At 37.8% G+C, this 23,939-nt stretch overlaps 2 protein-coding genes across 6 annotated transcripts; both read right to left on the bottom strand.

The window, feature by feature from the left end:
* LOC126612588 (histone acetyltransferase HAC12-like) lies at nucleotides 1–9,567 on the bottom strand. 4 transcript variants are annotated; one of them, XR_007619175.1, is made up of 17 exons: nucleotides 8,560–9,392; nucleotides 8,349–8,451; nucleotides 7,840–8,032; nucleotides 7,517–7,747; nucleotides 5,487–6,985; nucleotides 5,087–5,368; nucleotides 4,725–5,003; nucleotides 4,046–4,174; nucleotides 3,722–3,922; nucleotides 3,480–3,622; nucleotides 3,076–3,376; nucleotides 2,441–2,580; nucleotides 2,154–2,232; nucleotides 1,459–1,854; nucleotides 972–1,198; nucleotides 544–863; nucleotides 1–259 (listed from the first exon to the last, which is right to left on the bottom strand). XR_007619175.1 is itself a non-coding variant. In XM_050281048.1 (17 exons), exons 2-17 carry the CDS (start codon nucleotides 8,775–8,777, stop codon nucleotides 821–823), a joined length of 4,464 nt encoding a protein of 1,487 aa, XP_050137005.1. In that variant the 5' UTR covers nucleotides 8,778–8,788; nucleotides 9,408–9,567; the 3' UTR covers nucleotides 1–820. The 4 variants fall into 4 exon arrangements, 3 of the variants coding, with proteins under 3 accessions (XP_050137005.1, XP_050137006.1, XP_050137004.1); XM_050281048.1 differs by adding an exon at nucleotides 9,408–9,567 and having other exon boundaries at nucleotides 1–863; nucleotides 8,560–8,788; XM_050281049.1 differs by having other exon boundaries at nucleotides 1–863; nucleotides 8,560–8,788; nucleotides 9,096–9,392.
* An 8,569-nt stretch (nucleotides 9,568–18,136) lies between these two features.
* Nucleotides 18,137–23,678, bottom strand: LOC126611317 (uncharacterized). 2 transcript variants are annotated; one of them, XM_050279539.1, is made up of 9 exons: nucleotides 23,293–23,678; nucleotides 22,302–22,824; nucleotides 22,008–22,089; nucleotides 21,719–21,794; nucleotides 21,179–21,259; nucleotides 20,767–20,903; nucleotides 20,074–20,326; nucleotides 19,796–19,859; nucleotides 18,137–19,012 (listed from the first exon to the last, which is right to left on the bottom strand). In XM_050279539.1, the coding sequence occupies exons 2-9, from the start codon at nucleotides 22,774–22,776 to the stop codon at nucleotides 18,378–18,380; spliced, it is 1,803 nt and encodes a 600-aa protein (XP_050135496.1). In that variant the 5' UTR covers nucleotides 22,777–22,824; nucleotides 23,293–23,678; the 3' UTR covers nucleotides 18,137–18,377. The 2 variants fall into 2 exon arrangements, with proteins under 2 accessions (XP_050135496.1, XP_050135495.1); XM_050279538.1 differs by having other exon boundaries at nucleotides 23,382–23,677.
* Nucleotides 23,679–23,939: the final 261 nt, after the last annotated feature.

The following is a 23,939-nucleotide window of genomic DNA, read 5'->3' as shown; positions in this document are numbered from 1 at the left end:
ATGGTAAATTGAGAATGGATGTTTATTATACAAAATATTATTTTTTATACAATTATATGTATAATATATAAAACATATACATTAAAAAAATTTAAGATGAGGCTACCCCTCGGATGCCTCATCCACGCCTCGGCCTTCTAATACATTGCTCGACGCTCAACAGTTTAATGAAAAATTATCTTGTTTTCGAGTCATTCTCGCAGAAGTATTGGCTGATTGACAAACAAGAGATTCCAAGCTCAAATCCTCCTTAAAAAAACTACAGCACAGAGAAGACACATCACAACAAAGCTCTTTCTGGTAAAACTAATAAACGACATTGAATTTACATGTGCAAGTACATAAATGATCAAGTCACCGGAAGATTACATCAGAAACCTAAAGAACGAGAAGAACACATAAAAACTGTCATTGCCTCAAACTAGAGGTTCTGATTTACCAATTCTAAACATGTGCTCGTCTACCGACGTCCACGAAAACTACTCTGTTCAGGGAAGGGGTAAGGACTGCAGAAAGAGCCTTAACCAGTTATCAAAAGCATACCTTTTCTAAGCCTATTTTGTATTGGAACCGTACCAACCCCTCGAATCACAACCCGTCTGAAGGAATGCCACAAAGTTTGTATACATGGGGTTGGTACTAGACTCAGATTTTACTGTGTTTTTATTTGACAACATCGTTGAGCGCTGCAATACTTAACGCTGGAAGTTGTCCTGCTGCTCAACTTTCTATACATTAGGCTGCTGCTGTTGACAATCCTGCCCTATTCTGTACACTTTAGACTATCAACTCTTAGCAACCTTCACTGCTCACTACCTGACTAATTCTTCAGCCGACGCTCTTCTGCATACTTCCTCAGATCCCTTCAGCCAAAAAATAGAGCAATTATGGTAATGCAGATAATGAAAACGAAAAAAGCAAGACCCCTTTTTGTGTGGAGGGGGTGGTGGCTAAATGCAAAGATTACTCACATGCAACGCGGTGTGGTACAATTTGGTTTTCTACAGTTTATCGAATGCAAAATCAATCCAGACCATGCCTTCTTACAGAACTGACAACCTCCTGAAGCCCGAACTGTGCACTTGACTGCATGGTAGATTAGCTTCTTCATTTGGAGGCAGTTTGGGTAAAAGCAAGGCTGACTCTTGGTTGGGTAACATGTAGTTGCATGCTGTAAAACATCCAGCAGTTCCCTTATCTGCACCACATGTTTACGCTATAAGTCTAATCAAAGCATAATGACCTGAGAAAGAAACTGAACATCTCCAAAAACATGTACACACGCACGCACAGTGCAACTTTTCCTTTGGCTAACTAAAATTACTATTTGCAAAGAAGGAATGATGAATATTATCTTTATCATTATTTTTAATAATATTATTATCATGAGAAAAAATGAAAACTACTACATGCAAATCCGAAGAAATGTTGAAATATTAAAAATTATAACTTTTATACCAGAAATCCTTTTTTCGGTGCCTGTTGACTCTCTGTCGTACGGCTATGGCTAGCTGAGGGAGAACTTTCAGTCAACTTATGAATATGACAAGAGCTTCCTTTCTCTCGATAGCATGTTGCACAAGCATCAAACTCTGGGCACATTTCACACACCCATCTCTGATCAATCACAGCATCCTTATGGCAAAGACTGCATGTGTTCCCAGAAGTTAGCGCAGTAGCATTATGGAGATGATGCAGAATCATTTTTGAGGAATACTTGGCCCGGCGAAGTGTGCCAAACTGATAATGTTTTTTCTCACACAAGCTCAAGAAACTATGCCTATTCTCAAGTAAATTGTTGTTTGAAATAACATCTTCGTCCTTAGTGTCAGAAAGCATATCCTCCACCACAACCTGGAAAAGAGCAAAAGTCATACGAATTAATCAGATTTAATTGTTATAAGTACAAATATGTCACTCTAATCATTAACAGGAGCATATATTTAAATCTACAATGCATTTGGTAAAACTGGTACCTAGGCCAGTTCATATTATTTTAAGCTTGGTAGATGTTAACACTAGTTGACTGGTATAAACTTTTATGTTTCCTTTGCCACTCGCTTAGTTATCTACTGGGAAGGCTAATCATGTCTGCAGATATGCATTGCTACAGGGACAAGAATACCATAGAGCTCATAAGGTTTAAAGTTCACCTGAGAAAGCACATGTCGTTCCATGTTAATGGAGATGTGAATGTCCTGTCCACAATTTTTGCGCTCAGCGTCATGGCATCTGCAACATATACATTCAAAAAGTAAATAGAGATAAAACGGTACACATCAATTATGTAGTAGTGCTCATCCCACTCATTCCTTGTTGGGAAATAAGATATCAGGTAACTAAGAAGGATGAACAATACTACATTTCAATGAGAACATTCTTATTAAAGGAGACATAAAAAGTTTGGAAGAGAAGGAGAGACTTCAGAGTGATTCATTACCTTCCACAGAGGTGAAAACTTTTGCACTGACCACAAGACCAGCGTCGTCCAGATAATATTGCTTCATGACAGTGTGTGCAAACATACTGCATGTCGACAATTATAAAGTCCTCCTTACTCTGTAAAATGGTTTGACCCATCTAAAAAGGAAGACGCAACAAAATAAGATCGAGAGATAATAACAGGTAGAAAAAGAGGGTAAATCTATTAATAGCATTAACGCAATTGACAATGCTCGTGTAAATATTTTATTTCTTCCGAAGACCTATTGACTGTTATCATTGTTGAAATTTAAGACTAACACTCACACTCAAATATTGATATTGTGATCAAGGAATAGATATTCCCAGAAAACCACAGAATCTAGATAATATATTGCCCTCCTTACACCCTAGGGAAGTAGGAGATCAAAATGAAGGCGATCGTATTAATCAAGCATTAGTTTGTGCTCTGTTTGTACCCATATCTATCAGAGTTCGCACACTGGTCTCACTTGACTAGATAGGGTATATTTTAAGCCACCAAGGTTGCTTCATCTAGAGTATGCAAAGTGAAGAATAAGATAATTAGAAGATAGCTTTTAAGCCACCAATTTAGTAGGAAGAATTAGAAAGGAAAAGGTTTAGAATACTTACTCTCTGCATCAGAAGAATATCTTTGGTAGAGCCATCAGAAGGATTTGTATGCCCCATGGCTTTCAAAGTTCTCTTTGTTATTGTTTTCTTTGATTTCTTCTGTGTATCTGCCATCCCTTGTTCAATCGCCCTGATTGCATCCTCGGTAGCACCAGACCAATAGTCACCATCAAAATATGGCAAACGAGTTGCTGTTACCTTGGAGTTACATTCCCCAGTGGGGATAAAAAACCGATCATATAAATTAGTGTGACTGACCACAATTTTTTCTTCAGCTGCTTTTTTTATCATTGACTGATACCTGCACAAGGGACTTAGTTAAAATCAGAGAAGGAAAATATGCAGAAATGCATACACAAAGACAAACAAACACACATATGAGAGAGACAGAGTGAGAGGGAGACCATTGCCGCAGCTTCTCAGGCTTGGGCATATTCTGCATTTCTGGATGGCAGTGTAATATATAATCTTCACCCTTTAAAGGGGCACACGCCCATATGTAGGAGGTAACAAAACCTCGTTTCTTGCAAAACTCAAGGTAAGCTATCTGTAGAAAAATAGCAAAACAGAACATGAAAGTAAACATATGTCGATTTACATAGCAATAACATGGGACTAAATAATGATAGGGAAAAGAGGTAACTACCAGTATTTCATGATAAACAAACGTACGAAGAGCTTCTCCAGTCACGGTTTTTATCTCTGGCCTGAAGTACTTAATAGAATCCAGATATGAGATATAAACACAACGCTTATTCGGGTGACTACATTCTGAGCCAAACTCCTGCACATACAGTCCAAAAAGGCATACATCTACTCCTTCAATCTTCTGAAACAAAAGAATAACCTGGATGCAAAAAGAAAAAAGTCCAATTAGGTTTTCCTAAAGTTGTAACAAACAAGCAATTATACTGAAAGAGAGGAGATTCAGTGGGACAAAGAAGTCTATGGATTGTAAAAGCTGTCTCACCTTTGATTTGTATGGGAATTCAGCAGGGTAATTCTCATCATGAAAGAGATCCAAAAATTTCTGCTTAACTTTTAGTGTTTTTTGAACAGATAACACTACTCTCACAACAAGATCTTCTGCTCCTGGAACCTAACAACCCATCAAACAAAACATAAACAATAAGTAGACAGAAAGGATTGTATACCGTAGATACATTCTTTGAGAATATCAAAACAGGACTTTCAAATCAAAATTTAATTTACATTGAACCGGCGTGATTGAGTTGATTAGCATGTGACTTAAAGGCAGAATATTTATTCTCATTAGATTGGATGTATTCTTTTTACACTTTCAACAGAACAAACCATTTAGACAACAGAGCCCTCTGTTCCCGGGACCTAACAACCCATTAAGATAAAACATAACAAACAAGCAGCTTCAAAGGACTTCAGATTATGAACGTTTCTGTATGGTGATACACACACGATTATCCAAAACAAGCAACTTCATTAGGTAGAAAATAAAGATCAAGCTGCCCATGATTAAATTGATTATTCCTAATCGCTAGGCATTCATCTCACGACATCTATCCAGTGATCAAAATTGCGCAAATCTCAAAACAAATAAAATTCTCAGTAGAATGAAAAATAAATCAGATAAGCTGAAAGTACTATATTCCAAATCGAAGATTACTTCTTACCTCAAAAAACTCTTTTCCTTCGACCTTTGCTCTCTCTTCTCTCTCTTGCTTGAGGCGCCTAAAGAGTCTTTGTTCTATATGGTCACTAAGCATGGTAGTTGGCAGATCTTTTGCACTGAAAACAGAACTCTTTGGTAAGTTCTTGAGCTCCCCACATTCTGTTTCTTTTAACAAGCATTTGAGACATGTGTTCTCAGCTTGGCCTCCCAAAGCACTTTTATCATTCAAGACAGCACATATCTGATGTTGCCAGCCCTTGCATTTATCACATTGAACCCACTGCAAGCACATAAAAAGCCTCAGTAATTAAGTAATTACTTTCACGATCTCAGAAGATAAGAAGTCAGTATGACTTTACTTACCGGTTCTTCAGTTTCCTCATCGTTCTTCTTTCTACCAAGTGTTGCCTTTGAGATACGGATCCCATGAAATGAGATATTTCCTCTTCGAGACCCCTTATAGCACAAGTTACAAAAACAATATCGTGAACTATGCTCGTCTAGTGTGCAGTAATAGTTTACACCGCGCTTGATACGGAGACCACAGCATGAGCAATATATTTGTGCAGGGGCAAAAAACAGCTTTCCTAATGCGCACAACTGACACACTTTCTCACTGTTTTCTCTGTCTTCCATCAAGATACTCTGTTTTAAACAACATGCATGAGAATATTACCCTTCATGCTAAATGAATGAAAACCTTGGCAATTAAAAACAGTTGAAACTCTTGGAGCAGTAGTAATGATGAATATAAAATTATTACCTTATCAATGCTCTGCCCAAGATTCGATAAATGTTCCTTGATTTTCTCTTGTTTAAATAGTTCCGTCAATAGGACACTATTTGTTTCTGGATTCTGTGGCTTTATTACTTCCTCAAAATCAGAGTCTGGTTCTGGCTCTGTCTGGATGAACTCAGTCCTCACAGTTCCCTCTTTAAGCTCTTCTGAGAAAAAATGGAAACTATTCGACCCCATTCTTCCAGAAAATTCTTTCACATTGTCTATAATCTCACTACTGCTAGTAAGGTCTATCTGTTCCCTCTGATGACAAGCAGATCCTTCCCCAGAAGGAATGGGCACACTCTCAGAGTTCAGTTTAAGGATATTGTCAGAATCACATTTTGTAACGTCATTGATCCTCATTGATTCTTGTATGGAATTATTTACTGGTTCCATCTCCACATGTGTTACTTCAGAGTTAATAGATACAGGAGATTCAGATTGTTGCTGCAGATATGAAGGTCCTTCAGGAGCACAAGGTTGAATGACTGAAGGAGCCAATATATGGTAATTTTCATTTTTGTTCTCCATCTTCAACTTTTTTGACGATGGCAACATATCTTCAATATCTCCTGAACTGGGTCCATTTAAAGCATACTGTTGATCACCATGTGACTGTTCAGGAGGAAACTGAGGCTGCAAATATGGATGAAAGGGTCGTTTTCGGTTATGCTGAGCCTTTATCTTCTGGGAGCAAGATTGCACTATATCCTCAGAACTTATAGATACAGGAGATTCAGACTGTTGATGCAGATCTGAAAGTCCTCCAGGAAGACAAATTTGAACAACTGAAGGAGCCAATACATGAGAACTTTCTTTTTTATTATCCGTCTTCAACATGTTTGACAAGGGCAGCAAATCTTTGATGCTTCCTGAACTGGGTCCATCTGAAGCATACTGTTGAGCACCATGTGACTGTTCTGGAGGAGCCTGAGGCCGCTTCAATGGATGAGAGGATTGTTTTTGGTTATGGTGACACTTTATCGTCTGAGAACAAGATTGCACTATGTCCTCAGAATTAATGGATGTAGGAGATTTAGACTCTTGCTGCAGATATGAAAGTCCTCCAGGAACACAATGTTGAACAACTGAAGGAGCCAATAGATGATTACTTCCATATTTGTTACCCATCTTCAACCTTTTTGATGAAGGCAGCATATCTTCAATGTTTCCTGCACTGGGTCCATCTGAAGCATACTGGTGAGCACCATGTGACTGTACTGGAGGCACCTGAGACCACATTAATGGATGAAGGGATCGTTTCCGGTTATGTTGACACTTTATCATCTGGGAGCAAGATTGCAATATATCCTCAAGAGTTGAGATCTCTCTGGAGATTACAGGAACATCCGTTGGAACATGTTGAGGGATCAGCAAGTTATAAGAGGAAAACACTGAAAACTCTCCCTCTGTGGATGGAAAAACAACCGATTGAGCATTCTGGTTACTCCCCAAACGACCTTCGAATTTAGAGGATCCAACTTTACCAAAAAAAAAAAAAAAAAACTTGTTAGAAGCAGGCAAACAGCATAAAGGGTTTAGTGAAGATGTTTGAGCGGATAGACTAGTTAAACTCAAGTATGTTTTACACTTTTCCTATATAATATATTTACTTCTAGAAATATAAATTCTCTAATAACATAATTTACAACTCTAAATAAGTGCACGCCTGTTGATAAACAGATGCAAATAGTCTGCTTGAGAACATATTGGATCAGTGAACATACAATATAGCAAGCAAGTTTATCAAATGTAAAATGGGAGAACTTGGGGAGCATGAGCAATATGGCCTTGGATCCAACTATGTTGTTTCATAATAAGAACACAATAATGCTACTTCTACAGTAATTCAGAGCAAAACCAAGACATCTTAATAAAGTCATCAAAAATCTCAAAGGAGTATGTCATTTAGATACTAAGTTATAGCCTGTAGCTAAATATGGAATCAAGAATTACATCTCCAGGAATGTTATTCAGATTATATGATTTGGGGACCAAAAACAAACCCATACCATGGCCAAGATGTTGCTGTTGAACCTGACAATCAGATGATATGCCAGAAATGTAATTCAGATATCCTTGATTGGCATTGGAGTATGCAGCGACTGATGTTGAAGCATCCTCAAAAGGAACAACAGTCTCAGAAGAAGCCTGTCTTAGGCCTGTCAGGCAAGGCATGTCCAGTTCATCGGAAGTAATGAATCTTTTAGTATCTCCCTGCTTATCACCATTAAAAGGGAACCCTGCAAGAGAAATTAATTATGCTATTAGATAAATATGTCCAAAACTAACCAATTGTTAATTATGTTTATGATGGACGGTTCAAATGGCCCACCTTTTATGAGGTTAACATCGTCAGCATTGTTAGCTATGAATGCATTATTACAAACGGAGTCAGATCTACTAGCACCACCCAAGCAGTTGAAAGGTGTTTCTGCAGAAACTGCTGGTTGACTGGAGTTTGCATCATATAGGTTGAGTAATTTTTGCAGCCGATGAGATAATGTTTCCACATTCACATACTCCTCCTAAAATATATCAAAATTTGAAAAATTCAGGATAACTAACACATATTCATAAAGTTTCAGGCAGACGAGATAGCAAAATATATCCTACACGATTCAAGTAACAAGTTTTTTTCTTAAAAGAATTTGAAGCTAGTTGATGAGGTCACCGAGTTACTCAAAAACATGTTACAAGGACTAATTATTAAGCATCAGAATACAAAAGGTATTTCCAATAGCATGGCCACGATTGGCTATTAAGTTTTTCCCATTTAGTAGCAAAAACAAAGATAAAATAACAAACTTATCAAGCTAAATTCAATTTAATGTGAATGCAGACCTCAGAAATAGCCTCCATAAATAGCTGGTTCTCCACCACAGCCGCATAATCAGATGCCATCTCTCCACACCCGTAATTGGTACGTATTAAGAAGTATTCATTACTGTGGAAGAATTTCAAAAGTCAGAACAAATAAAACAAATTCTTAAGACTAGGCAAGCGTAGTTTAATATATCTGCTTATGTTGAAATACGAGCTGTAAGAGACTTACAGTAGTTTCCTAACGAAATTACGAAAGCGGATAACTTTAGGACCTTTGCGCCAATCCCTCAAGTAACCTACTGGGCATTTTAATGCTTGACGGCGTAAACTATCCCCTCCCGGCAAAAAAGGACTCGAATTCAGCCCCGGGTTGTTTGGCATATGGCCAAGAGTTTGTTCTGAATTGTATATTTGTACATCCATCTTGCTGATTTTATGAGACTTCATTCATGCTGAAACTGTAAATTACCAAACATTTAGTATGAAAAATTACAAACAGAATGTTTGAGTGTGCATCAACACTGCAGGAAATTATTAAAGTTTCATCCACAAAATAATAATCTCGATAACAATGCAGCTGCTGGTTGATAACATTTACCAATTACCACGTTTCAATCATGATTTTCCACGCGAAACCATCACATTATACTAAATTAAATTTCAAAATCCTATTAAAATAATCAAATTCATCAATTCGCTCAAATCGCCAATTTGCAAACACAATTATCAATCCCCCAATTTTTTCAACAAATTACAAATCTTTACCTCGCCGAGAGCTAAAATCCCTAATCCCCCAAATCCAAAATTCAGCAATTCGCTGCTCAAATTATCCCACTAAAAAAACCATTCAATTAAATTTTTAAAAAAAATTATAAGTCATCAAATTACGCAACAAAATTGCGATCAACGGCGAGTCGGAAACAAGAATTGGGATTTAACGCCGCCGGCCACGGCCGAATTGCAATCAGCAACGAAGTCAGAAACCCCTAAAAAAATCAGCAGGAAGCAAAGAGGAGGGAAATCGAGAAAAACCCTAATTGGAAAAAATAAAGAGGGATAGGGTTTAAGGAAAAAGACCTGTAATTTCCTCTTTTTCTTTATTGGCTTGAAGCTGAAGTTTGCGTCCTCGACGTTACCATCGGTGGTGGCCCACTGAAGCTTTTTATTGAATAGTTTAAGTGAATGTTTGAGAGAGACAAATACTAAGCAGGAGCGGTCAGTCGAAATACTTATATAATATCCAAGAAAAAACCTAGGTTTTACTCCCCACGCAAGGAGAAGGGTGTTTTATATTACCAAATTACCCGCACGCCACTTTTCACCTCCGTTCGTCTGGATACGCCAATAATATCTAGCTCAGTCTTGATGCGCTACACGAGTGAAGAGATGCATAATAGGCGGATAAATATCTAGCTCTGGCTACATTTACAGAAAAACCTTTTACGGCAGAAGATTGGTGATGTGTGTATTCCCAAATTCTCATTTTTAACTCTGTCTGTCTAAATGTCACGCGAAAAAAGTGTAAACAAGTAAATATTCGATTCCAGTTGTGCTTAAGTTGCCCAAACATGAATTTGCATTGGGGTTCCCTTTATCAATAAGTAAAAACACAATTTTTATAAGTTTGACCCTTAAGTATCGAAATTTTTTTTCGAGTACATCGATATTTTTACACTAAAGGGAGGGGAGTTCAGCTAAGTCACACTATGAGCAGCCTAATTTGGTATCGAATTCATTATCCACTAGATTCGAACACAAGACTCTCACTTCTAAATAAAGAAGAATACCACCAGACTGAAATACTGTGTGGTCTCAAGTATCGAATTTTAAATAGTAAGGTAAACTCTTTTTTTCACCATCGTTTTGGTAGGAAATCCCTAATAAAGTAGAAAGGGAAACCCAAGCTCAAAAGCCCAAGTATTTCTTTTTTTTTTTGCTAAAACAAAGCCCAATATTTCTCTTTGGTTTGAAATATTTTATAGGGATTGATGACAAAAAATAAAATCTTATAAGTGAAGAAGTTTGAAGAAGAAGTTATTTTCAAAATAATTTAGTTCCAAAAATTACAATATATATTAATTTGTTGTAGTCTATTTTATCTGACAAGATTAAGGGGGGGGGGGCAGCGGTGAAGAGAGATTGAGAGAGATGAGTTCGTAGAATTGTAGGGGATTGTGTGTTGTTATCCATCCTGCATTGTGCCTTTATTTATAGTAGTAAAGGGAGAGAAGATATTCCTTCTTCCCCAAGTAATACAAGTTGTAATAGGAAAAGATAACTAGAATCAAATCTAATTTAGGATTTACACAATCACACTTAAACTAGGAATATTTACAGCACTCCCCCTTGAGTGTGTAAATACTCAAGGTAGATTTAATATCATGCAGAAGTTGAGGAAGTCGACTCATCGGCACTGATTCTAAGGAACAACGTTTATTCTCAATAAGGTAGAAACTTGCATAAGTAGTAAGTCTCACTAAAAAAAACCCTAAGGCTATGGCAAAAACCCGAGTAGTGACAAAATTCATAGTCTAAGGAAAAATGTATGAGAAATGCAAAGTAAAAAAAAACGTCTACGAGATGTCTTCAGGGATATGACCAGCCCAAGGTGGGTGCCTTGTTAAAACCTAGTTAGGTAGCAAAAATTTAGTAGGGATAAATGCTCCTAATCGTAAGGAAAAAGAGTACATTAAGATCAAGCAAGTATCTTTAGGATACTCTCCCTGAGTTTGACACAATTCCAAAGAGAAATAGCAAAGTTACAACTCGGAAAGTTTACGCATACCAATTCCATGAACAAACTTCTGAAACGTCGTCTTCGGTAATGATTTGGTGAAAAAGATCGACCAGACTATTGTTGTGAAAAAATTTGCGCGACTTCAATCTTCTAATACTCTTGTTGTTGATGTGAAAAGAAGAACTTCAACGTAATGTGCTTGGTGTTGTCTCCTTTGATGCAACCCTTATTAAGTTGTTCGATATGTGTTGCATTATCTTCAAATATCGTCGTCAGGACATCAACGGCGGGATAAAGATTCCAAGAGCTTCGAATATGGCCCACAACTGCTCTCAACCAAAAGCATTCCCGAGTTGCTTCATGTAAGGCAAGAATTTCAGCACGGTTAGACAAATGGGCAACTAAGGTCTGTTTAGTTGACCTCCAAGAGATTATGGTGCCTCCAATGGTAAAGACATAACCGGTTTGAGAACGCGCATTGTACGGATCAGATAAGTATCATGCGTCAGCATAACCACCAAGGCGAGAATCGACACAAGAAGCAAAAGGTGTGGCATCACTCGAGGATCCATAAGGATAAAACAAGCCCAAATCTGTAGTACCCTTAAGGTAATAGAAGATGTCTTTCACGCTAATCCAATGTCTACATGTTGGTGCATTACTGTATCTTGCCAAAAGATTAACAACAAATGAGATGTCGGGTCTTGTGCATTGAGCTAATTACAATAAAGCGCTTATCGCACCTAGATAAGGAACTTCAGGCTCCAAAATCTCTTTATCATCCTCATTCGAACGGAAGGGATCTCGTTTTGCATCTAGCGATCGAACGACCATAGGAGTACTCGAATGCTTCGCTTCATCCTCATTAAAACGGCACAACACATTTTGGGTGTAGTTCGATTGATATACTAGGATTACATCCAAACAATGCTCTATCTCGAGACCGAGACAATATCACGTTTTACCTAGATCTTTCATCTTAAATTCTGACTTCAGGTGCATGACAATTCTTGCGAGCTCTTCAGGAGTTTCGATAAGATTCATGTCATTGACATATATTGCAACAATCACAAATCCAGAATGTGACTTCTTAATGAACACACAAGGGTATAGTTCGTTGTTCACATATCCCTGACTAGTCAAATACTCACTTAGACTGTTACACCACATTCTTCTTGATTGTTTCAAACCGTAGAGTGAACACTTTGGCCGAATTAAGAGCATGTTTCGTATTTGAACCAGTCAATGTAAGTCATTTAGGAACTTTCATATAGATTTCCATATCAAGATCCCTATAGAGATACGCGGTTACTACGTCCATCAGCTGCATATCCAGTTTTTCGGAAACTACCAAACTGACAAGGTAGCAAAAAGTAATCACATCCATAACTGGTGAATAAGTTTTGTTATAGTCAATATTGGGGCGTTGTGAGAAGCCTTGTGCAACAAGACGAGTTTTTTAATGCACAATTTCATTCTTCTCGTTACGCTTCCGAACGAAAACCCATTTATAGCCAACGAGCTTCACATGTGGAGGAGTAGGAGCTACAAGTCTAAACACCTTACGTTTCGCAAGCGAATCGAGTTCAACTTGGATTGCTTGTTTCCAGTTTGATCAATCAGTTCTACATCGACATTCATCAACGAAACGCGGTTCAATGTCATCACTTAACATAATCTCAGTAGCTACTGCAAATGATAATGCAACGTCGACAATTATCTCATTTCTACGCCACACATCATCTAAGCTAGCATAATAGACCGAAATCTCACGATTCTTGGGATGAGGATTCGTCTCTTCAAGGACGCTTCCGTAATCTAGAATTTCCTCATGAGTTGGATAGAATAAGTAAGCGATAATCAGATTCACGGTAGGCTCTTCAAGACCTTGTGATGTGGATTTCCTCTTTTGAGGGTGTGAATCCTTTAAACCAAGGGGTCTGCCATGTTTTTATGTAGGAGCAGATGATTGGCTAGCCACTAATGTACATGGATCACCAATATTAGCGTCATGGGCCTCCAAGAAGGAAGTCCATCGTACATTAGGTACATCCATCTTTGCAGGCATATTCATAGCTGGAATATGTGATATTGTCACGCGCGCTAGATAGATGAAAGCATCTGGCATGCTCTGGAGATCTAATATGCACTGCACTTCAGTTTCAGACTGAGCAGTGCGGCGATCTAAATGAGACAAAGTGGGACTCGTCCATGATAATTCGTTCTTATCTCCCCCTAACGACGAGAAAATTGTCTCATAGAAGTGACAATCCGCGAAATGAGCCATAAACATATCGCATGTTAAAGGTTTTAAGTAACGAATAATCGAAGAAGAATCATATTCGACATGGATTCACATCTTTCGCTGATGCCTCATTTTTGTACGTAAGGGCGGCGAGATCGGCACATATACCGCACAATACACGCATATACGATATTTCAGGTTCGTATCTGGTAACCAACTTAAGGGCGCTAAATAGTTGTGTCACAACAGGCCTCAAGCGGACCAACTTTGTTGCGTGCAATATTGCATAGCCCCAAGCAGCGATTGGGAGCTTGGTACGTATGATCAACGATCGAGCTATCATTTGTAAGCGCTTAATGAAAGCCTCTACCAGGTCGTTCTGGGTGTGAACATGGGGTACATGATGTTCAACTTCAATCTCAACCGACATGCAATAGTTATAAAAAGTTTTAGATGAGAATTCTCCAACATTATCCAATTGAATAAATTTGATCAAATAATCAGGGTGGTGAGCCTTAAGCTTGATAACCTGAGCCAATAGTTTGGAGAATGCAACGTTCCTTGTGGACAACAAGCACACGTGTTACCAACGTGTGGAAGTGTCAACCAAAATCATAAAGTATCTAAATGGTCCACAGGGATAGTGAATCAGTCCATAAATATCCCCCTGAATCCGTTGTAGAAAAATGGGAAGATTCGAACGAATCTTGTCATAAGAAGGCTTTGTAATAAGCTTTCCCATTGAACATGTTTGACATGTGTTTCCTTGGATCGAACCTAAACTTCAGGTTAGTGGATGCCCGTGTGAAAATTTGAGGATACAGTGCATCGCTATCCGTCCATAATGTCCCAAACGATAATACCAAAGTGTAATTTCGTGTGCGGTCCCAGTAGTAGGGCCGGCCACATAGTGGAATTCTATGGGGCATATGGTTGTAGTAAACAGACCACTCGAGATACGCTCCATCTTCTATAGAATACACTTCTAGCCATATTCATATGAAGTTATGCACAGAAATTTAACTCTGTTTCCTACGTGGGTTTCAGTGTGGTAATTGTTATCCAATGTCCTTGAAACTTAAAAACGTTCTTCCGGAACGTGGAGAAAAAAGTGCCTCAAAAATGGTCAAGATTGTACCATTGGACAATATTATACGTGCCTTACCATATCTTTCAATTAGGTTGGATGGGCCTAAGAGGGTTGTCAGATATGCATTTTTAGGTATAAAGTTAGTGAAATAGATGCATTCACTCAAAACTGTGTGTGTGGTTGCACTATCTGCTAGACAACTAACTTTCCCACTAGTCATACCTAGAATGAAAAATTAATTTGAATCCATCACGTGCATAAAAGCTTTAAAAACAAATATCAATTCAAAATAATTTCATTTATTCAAGGATGGTAACTAATTAAAACTTAATATCAAAAAACAAATCACCAACAAATAATCCAAACATAAAGGAAAATTGTTCAAAAATCAACCAAAACAAAGGAGAGGTTCGGCCACTAGGTGGAATTCGGCCCCATTGTCTTATTTCAACTAAAAAATAAGTCTATGTCTAAGATTCTAATATTCTATAGAGGTGGTATCCTCTTAAAAATAAAAAACATCCATCTTTCTAGTCTCTAGTTCGTCCACTTACACGAAGTTTGATTCAAACTTGTTACGATGAGAATGATATTTGTTTATACCATATTTAGGGCCTCTGTATTTAGATCTCGTACAAATACTTGGGGGACTTAAATGTAATTATGTAATAAAGGAAGGGGCAAATATGTAATAAGTGAGGAGCCCTTATTCTATAAAAGGACTCATCACCCTCACAATTAGGGGAGGCCATTTCTGAAGCCTTCTCACCCCTCTCATATCCCCTCTCATATTCAGAGGTTCTCTCCCTCACCTCTTAGATAAATATAATAATTAGTGTGGATGTAGCCCAAACATTGGGGTGAACCACGATACATCTTGTGTTATTTACATTACTTGCAAATTCACAGTCGGATTTACGTTGTTCCAAGACCTCCGGTTTTGTGCATCAACAATATTCATTTGCAACCTTCTTGGGAGCTCGACAAACACGGGACCAATGGTGATTTAAACCACAGCGATATCACATATCCACATCCATGGTTTTAGGTGCTTTGCCCTTATTCTTGAAGTTTGGGGCCTTGGGAGTGAGGTTTGGGCGCTTCTGAACTTTATTTCCTCCCTTGGATGGGCATTGACTCAGTTGACCTTGGTGGGGTGGCATCTGGCCGGCCCTACCATGCCTCTTTTGGCATTTTGGGCGTTGGTTTGTGCTATAATGTACTTCAGGCACAACAGTCACCCCAGTAGGTCGAGCTTGATGATTCTTCATCAACAGTTGGTTATGCTTTTCAGCGAAAAGTAAAACAAAGATCAAATCCAAGATCTTAGTAAACTTTTGAGCTCTATATTGTTGCCGCATGACAGTATTAGAAGCAGATAAGGTCGAATAAGTCTTCTCCAGAAGATCCTCTTCAGTCAAAGTTTCGTTGCAAAACTTGATAAGTGATCATATTCGAAAAACTTCAGAATTATATTCATTCAGAGACTTAAAGTCTTGGAAGTGCAAATGCTGCCAATCGTGTCTTGTTTCAGGCAAGAATATGTCTTTTTGGTGATCAAAACGAGCCAAAGTGACCCATAATGCACGTGGATCCTCCTCAACAAGATATTCAGTTTGCAGAGCATCATGGATATGTCTTCGAATGAAGATCATAGTGGTGGCTTTTTCAGCTTTGCCAACAGGGTTGTCCATCTCTTATTCAATAGCGGGACGCAAGTTCTTGGCAGTTAGGTGGAGCTTCACATCTTGGACCTACTTGAGGTAGTTCCTTCCAGAGACCTCCAAAGTGGTGAAGTCGAGTTTGTTCAAATTCGACATGTTCCTATCACAAAATAGATAGACAAGATGTGGTTAGTGTAATGGAGAAAAATCAATCCATTCACATAGGAGTAGAACATACAGGTTCTAATAGACATGTATTGGTTTAATTTTGCATGAAAAACTTCGGGTTTTCATGGGTGATGTTTTTAAGTGAAAAACTTCAGGTTTTCAAACAAGGCATGTTATAAGAAACTTTAGGTTTCAAAATAATTATGAACTTCAGGTTCATATATTCCTGCAGGCAAACACAAATATATACGCAGAAATATGCAACAAGAATATGCAAAAATATAACTTTAGGACGATAATTATAATTGAATTAATTATTTGGACTTCGGGCCAAATTAAAGTATGGGTGAAAAAAATATAAAACACATTAGGCATAAAATAATTAGGTAAATAAAACTCATGGCCCAAAAAAAATAATAAGCCCACGGGTGGCTTAAGAAAATGTGATATGTGTGACCTAGGCCCAAAAATTGGGTTGGGGGGGGGTCTTGGGTAGGACTGCAGGCTCATGGGGAGGACCGGCCGAGGGAATGGGCTACTACAGGCAGACCCAAAGGCTAAAAAATTTATTTTTTCACGCGGGCCGCTTTAGGCGAGCCCAAAAAAAATTCTTTTTTTAGGCCGGGGAAGCTCCAAAGCCTAACGAGCTGGAGCAGGATGCCAGTAAAGGGCCAAGCCCAGTTGCTTGGGGTCAGGCCAGAAGCCGATGGCTCCGATTACAAGCCTGGTGGGGCAAGATCAGGGGGTTCGAAGAACCATAGCGGCACCGATTGATTTGGTTTCCCCTTTTTGTTTTTTGTTTTTTTTCAATTCAAAGCATATGCAATTCAATAATATAATGCATGTACATGTATTTGATGCAATTCATGGCAAATATCAAATTCACATAATTCAATAATTATGAATATAATGCATACACAATTTATGTAGAATCTAAAATTTGAAAAACGTAAAGTTAGGTCATGCATTATAGTGAATGTTTATGCTATCAAGGTTGCAAAAATATCGAGATAAAAACCATTGTGAAATAACCTGATTGCGTGATGATATGGATGAACTGGTTTGATGCAGAAAAAAATTCTTCAACGTCAGATTCCTAAGCTCAGCGGTAGGAGCTTGCTAATAACGTGTTGTAGCCTATTTTATCTGACAAGGTTAAGGGGGTCGGCGGTAGAGAGAGATGTGTTTGTAGAATTGTAGGGGAATGTGTGTTGTTATCTCTCCTAGAGAAGATATTCCTTCTTCCCCAAGTAATACAAGTTGTAATAGGAAATGATAACTAGAATCAAATCTAACGTAGGATTTACACAATCACACTTAAATTAGGAATGTTTACAACATAATTATGTTTTTTTTTCTCTAATTTTGTTTTTTTTTTCTAGCACTCATATATTTTAGATTAAAGGTGATTTACACCCACCAAAAGTCAGAGAATTAGAAAAAACACTTCAAGAGAAAAAATTGTGGAAAAAAAAGTCTCACGACTATCCATTTGTTGAGTGCTACTCATATCCGCGCCATTTTCTGCACATCAAATAATTTGTATAGTTGAATTAGAAGCAGATGAGTGAAGTTATTTCATTTATTGCTATTAAAAAAAAACTCAGCCATTGGAATTATAAATTGCGCAATAGCGCTCAAAATGAATCGGTCATTTGATCAACCAATCACTTGTCATGTTTTAATTAGCTCTTAGTTGAGAATTCTAAAAGATATTTTTCTAAAGTATCGGGTTTGAAGCGTTTATCTGTAATTTTTTTTAGAAGAGAAATATGGGCATATAATTGAAAAGGGAAACCCTTAGTTTCTACGAATTTAATGACAAAACCCTTATAAAAGGTTTTTTTTTTTAAATAAACAAATAGTAGTTCTTGACAAAACCCTAACTCCCTGCACCTTAACTTCACTCTACCATAAATTCTTATTTTTATTTAAATGTTGATGAGGCCCGAAAGCGACAAAGTTTTCGAACTTGGAATCTTCGAGTACATTAAATTAGAGAATAACATACAACAACAGCAGCTGATGATCACAGAGCCATCTAAACTCATCACATCTAGTTCTTTGTACAACTGCCTCCTTGGATTAAACTATCCCTATATCCATCACAGTAAGCATCTCTACTGGCTACATGTCATTGCCATTACCTCCTGCGGTGATGGCGATGCCTGTCTAGCCTATCCCTACTATAAGTTGAAAGATCAAGGTCGTAGTCATTCCTGCTTCCATCGTTCCAACTTTCAGTACTGCCCGAGTCATAATTCTTTGGTGAATGACGAGAATTGGAGTATGGAAAAGAACCTTCATTGGATGACGGGATTCTTCTAACTCTGTCTGACTGGGACCTTCCGAAGGTAGGACTTCTTGGTGCTGAAGCACTACTTGAACCGTGAGAGTTGTAACCGTAATCATAGCTACCGTATCTTGGAGGGTAACTAGATGGCGCAAAACCTGGATCAACGCCAGGAGGCCCATCGTCTCTACAATCCCTGGACCACCTTTGCTCGCGGTGATGCCCTCTGCTGACAGGTTCTGAATGATGGCTCACTCTGCTGTGTGAACGGTTCCTAGAGAGATCTTCAAATGAATGTCCAGGAGCCCAAAGTCTCTCATCAGCATTTTCTGGGATTGGTGCATTTACTCCTGGAAATTTGACCGTCTTCTTCCTCGCTGGATCAGCAAAGTCTGTCTCAATAATTTCCCCGTCCTCCTGTTCTTCCTTAATTTCCCCATCAGCATATATTATTATCCCTGATGGCTGATCTTCATCATCTACATCTAAAAATGCCAAGACAAGGTGTTACGACTTCAAAACAGAATTTAAATCTAAAAGGAAAAGGGAAGTACAATAAATTAAAAGTACGACTAAAAAATAGTTTTTTGAAACCTAGGTTTGATATTTCTAGAAAACAGGACGGTCAAGGGTGCTATCCAGGATTTTAGCACATCACTCTCCATAAACTGAGCTTAGTGGGAAAAGGCTTTGTTGTTGTTGTTGTTGTACTCTCCATAAACTGAGCATATGAAAATCCCACACATCACAAAGCAAAAAACCTCAAACGTTTGCTAATGCTGGGTAATCTCTTCAAAATGCACATTGCACAGCCACAAACAATGCAGTACCAGAATCAAGTATTAAATTGCAATAATAGTTCTGAACTTTTCAACATGTACTATTCGAATATGTTTCAAATGCACAGCCTAATCCCGCATATAACATTTCAACCATATGAACCATTTAATCAGAGCTTCAGCAACTTTCCATTGATTATGCATCAAATCAGACCCACAAGCTTTTTTTCTGCCTAATAAAAATTTGACAAAGTAAATGAAGCCGGAGGACACAAGGGCCAGATCAATTCCCTGCTAAAAACCTAACTACTTTCTTTCCCCTTTTGGTTGGTCATTGGCAAAATGGAATGTAAATTTGAAAACACTTCACCAAGTTTGTTTTTTTTTTTTTTTTTTTGCCTTTTTGGTACTTCTGTGATAGAACTACAACAATTATTTATAATCGGTTGCTTTAAGTGACTGCCAATTCAGTAAAATATATTCAAATACCTAGATATCCTGGTGGGTAACCAATTTCTCGCATTCTGTTAAGCCAAGGTGGTGGATCAAGCTCCTGCACACAAGCAGATAAATTAATTAATTAATAAATAAATCGGTTCTTAATATTCTAGACTCATGTGACCGCAAGCACATCATTAAGCTTCTATAATAATACAATCTGGAATAGGGGCTTAACGTTCAACTAACAGTATTTGCCTCTTAATTCTAAGGAACACCAGTAGACAATAACAAGTGTTCTGTATTAAACACAATGAGTGATCACTTACCCCAAGACCCAAAAGCTTCCGTGTCTCAGCATCGAGGGCACCAGGCCTTAAACCATCATACTTTCCAGCTGGAGAATTCTGATAGTATCGTGTTGGATTGCGAGAACTAGCATTCTGATTACGTTTGGACTTGAGCTGTTTACGGGCACTGTTGACAGCTGCATTGTTACGAGGCTTTGGACAATTTTTCAACGAATGACTATAAGAGCCACAATTGAAACAACGGCTTGCATCATCTATAATCTCCAAGCCTCTGAAACAAAAAATAAAAATAAGAAAGAAAGATATCAAACATCTGCAAAACAACTTTTTGCTTATACGTAGAAGTCAGGCTGAAGACAACCATGAAATGGATTCAAACATTTCACCACCAGATTACCATACAAAGCCTCCTGATTGTCATGTCATGATGAGATTAAGGATTAAATGAAGACCTCTACTTAGACACCTAATAATATTCAGAGCCCAATCACCCTTCACTCTTGATACTCATTATTCATTTTTAATTATCTGGTGGTTTCTCCCTCAAGAAGATCAAGGACATAAACATGTCTATCAGAAGGATTAAATCAAAACATGAAAAATGAGGAACCAACTACAAAACCTTCAACAAATATAGTAATACCATCATCATAAAACATAAAACCAATAACATGATCCTACTATATTGAAAATACTGATAAAAATGTTTACCCCTCCGCATTACTTGAGCCACCCGCCAAAGTCAAACCTAAGGCGTAACCCCGATCATACAGGGGCACATCATTGTTATCCAAAATATTGGATTCGTTGTTATCTGCCTTCCGTGTTTGGTTGTCGATCCAAAAAGACTGAACATGAAAGAATACTTCAGAAAACTAACAAATGGTACTAAACAATGAAACTTATATAAAACATTCCTTTTTCTAGTTTTTGTGACAAACAGAAAAATTAACAAATTGAAGAAAGCTAAATCAGGAGATGTCACCAAGTATAACAACTAGTGGCTGCACAACTTTAGCAGCTAAGTATAATACAAGATTTTTTATAAGTAATCAGAAAAGCACCCAAACTCAAGCACACAAAATGCATATAGAGCAAAGTAGACACAATAACAGGACCATACCACCGCAGACGTCCTCTCTATGCCAACATGAAGAGCTGGAAAGAAGGTCTCTTCGCCTGATTCCACTACTTCAATAGAATCCTGAAAGATCACATGATACAAGTAATCATAAACCCAGCAGTCAAAAGAAAAATAAAAATAAGGCAAGAAAACACATCATTATAATTTTAGTCAACAAATCAAAACAGGGTAATAGCGAGTTTATTGATTGGACTCTACCAATTGAAGACCTCTCATTCTCTAAGATACTCTTGCTTTCATGCCATATAACCAGAATTATAACAACAAAAATCATTCTTCAAAGTTTACTGCATTTCACAAGCCGAAGCCACCTCTCTGTGCCAAATGTTCAAAATTGCTTCCAAAACCCAGGATTGTTAAACTCAACCCACCCTGAATTTTGAGCGAGTCTTCATTCAAACAGAAAGTGGAACTTAATCTTTCTTTAAAACTTAACACTTTGGATGATCCATCCCATGGAAAGTGACATCACAAGATAAAGTATTCAATATGATGAGCCAACTAAACGAGGAGTCTTACTTGAGATGAAGAAGAATGCTTTGCATGCCACTCTGACCACTGCTGTAATAGTTCTTCAAGCTTTTGTTTACTAGCTCTAAAAAAATTATGACAATTCATTAAGAAATTGAGAAATGGAAAACTGCAATTGGAAATATACTCCATAATCTAAATACTTTGTATTTTTTGCTTAAGTGCATATGAAAACATTATGCAACCCCATTTAAGTGCATATGAAAAATAACTGATATATGCTTAAGTGCATATGAAAAATAAAAGTAATTAAATTGACAGCATAATCCAACCCCACCTTGTCAACGACTCATATGTCACATGCACTGAAGCTTTATGTTCATCAACTGTCATTCTAGCTCTCTTAACACCTGATACAGCTAGCAATGTTGAATTACGGATAACAAAAATTCAAAGATCATGGTATCAATGAAGAGAACCTACATTTCAGTATTCTTAATTTTAACATACTGCATTATATGGTTGAAGAAGTAAACCTATTTGCACATGCCACAAAGTTACACAGTTGGAAAGTGCTTGAAAATGAACAAGGAGAAAACCTTAAGAAAAAACAAATGTGGAAGAAGGATACAAGTGCCGCCCTTTTTGGGGACTTTAAAGGTACTTGAATCTTGGACCGGAAGGCAACCATTTTCATGCACCTTCGGGAACAAAACATTTGACTTTCCTGCAACTGTAACAGTTTCAGACAGTATACAATGAGCATCCCCGTCCTTGTTACCCCCTAATTTGATTTCAACATTTGCCGAACGAGAACTGTCCAAGGCAGGGAGGTTGTTTATGTCCTCAATTTCCATATCTGAATCACCTTCAACCAATTCTTTTTCAAGGTTTGATTCCAGCATGCAATGGGTAACTTCATATTGAACATCACTTTCATGCCTCAGGTTCTCACCGTTAGCTTGAACTTCACATTGAACATCACTTTCCTGCCCCAGATCCGCCCCATTTTCTTTAACTTCATATTGAACATCACTTTCGTGCCCCACATTCTCGATGACAGAATCACCAGAAGCAAGGAGACCTATAAAATTCTGGGATTCCATATTTACGAAGAAGCAACTTCTTTTGTAAGAGACCACCCAGAAAGTACTCTGCAATACATAAAAAATCATTGGTAGATCAGAAAACCAACCAAGTACGATACTGAACTCAAATACTGCTACTTAGTAAATTAAACACAACACATAAACACACTCATGTATATTGTATATAAATATATTTCAAAAATTCGATATTTAAGTTGAAATGTCCAGGATTACGACAAAAAATTGGAGCTTCAAGAGTCAGGAACACCATCAAAATACAGTAATTATACAAAAAAAAATCAAATTAACCAGATATCCAGACCCCCACAACTCAAAAATCCAATGTTGAAGCATAAACCACAATCTATTAGTACTAATTTCACAAAAAAGTAAGAAATTTTTTAACTGAAAAGGAAACAAGTAGGCAATGACACAAGATTGCGAACAACTTTTAATTGAAATGGAAACAAGTAGGCAATGACACAAGATTGTGAACGGATTCAAGCTCCATTTCAAGCTAATTTACTTCCTTACCTAAATTCCAGGGTTTCTCGGCAACCAAACGGAAAAGAGAAACTTGATAGAAAAGGGCTCGAAATTAGGGATTTGAAGAGTGCAATTACCTTGAGTTGAGTGAGATTAGGGTTTCTGTATAGAAGCACCGCAGCTTCAATCGAAGTCTTGCGACGCCTCGGATTCCGAGTGTGTGAGAGAGAGAGAGAGAAGATGATTGGGTGTGCTGCGGCGTTGCGCAGCTTCAATCGAAGTCCTGCGACGCCTCGGATTCCGAGTGTGTGAGAGAGAGAGAGAGAGAGAGAGAGAGAGAGAGAGAGAGAGAGAAGATGATTGGTGTGCTGCGGCGTACGGAACAACGCGGACTCGCCGCCGCAGCTATTTGTGGCTATATTTCTAGTGTGGAGAAATCATTGACTTTTGTTTTTTGTTTTTTTATTTTATTTTCTTACCTTGTTTAGATAAGAGATTAATGACTTGCAAGACTCTTGCTTAGTCTTTCACATGAGATATTTTGATATTAAATCCAAAATTTCAATTTGTACCTCAATCCCTCACTTCTAAGTAAAATTATAAGGTAAAAATTCAAGATGGTTAATTTGGTATCACAATTATTATATCACATGTGTTACCGAGTATGATTTTGCCTAAAATTAGTTATTAATCTA

The sequence above is a fragment of the Malus sylvestris genome, chromosome 17 (assembly GCF_916048215.2).
Source record: "Malus sylvestris chromosome 17, drMalSylv7.2, whole genome shotgun sequence".
In the NCBI taxonomy this organism is placed as follows: domain Eukaryota; kingdom Viridiplantae; phylum Streptophyta; class Magnoliopsida; order Rosales; family Rosaceae; genus Malus; species Malus sylvestris.
Note: the sequence above shows the minus strand (reverse complement) of the source record. Positions and strands in the feature narration are given on the sequence as shown.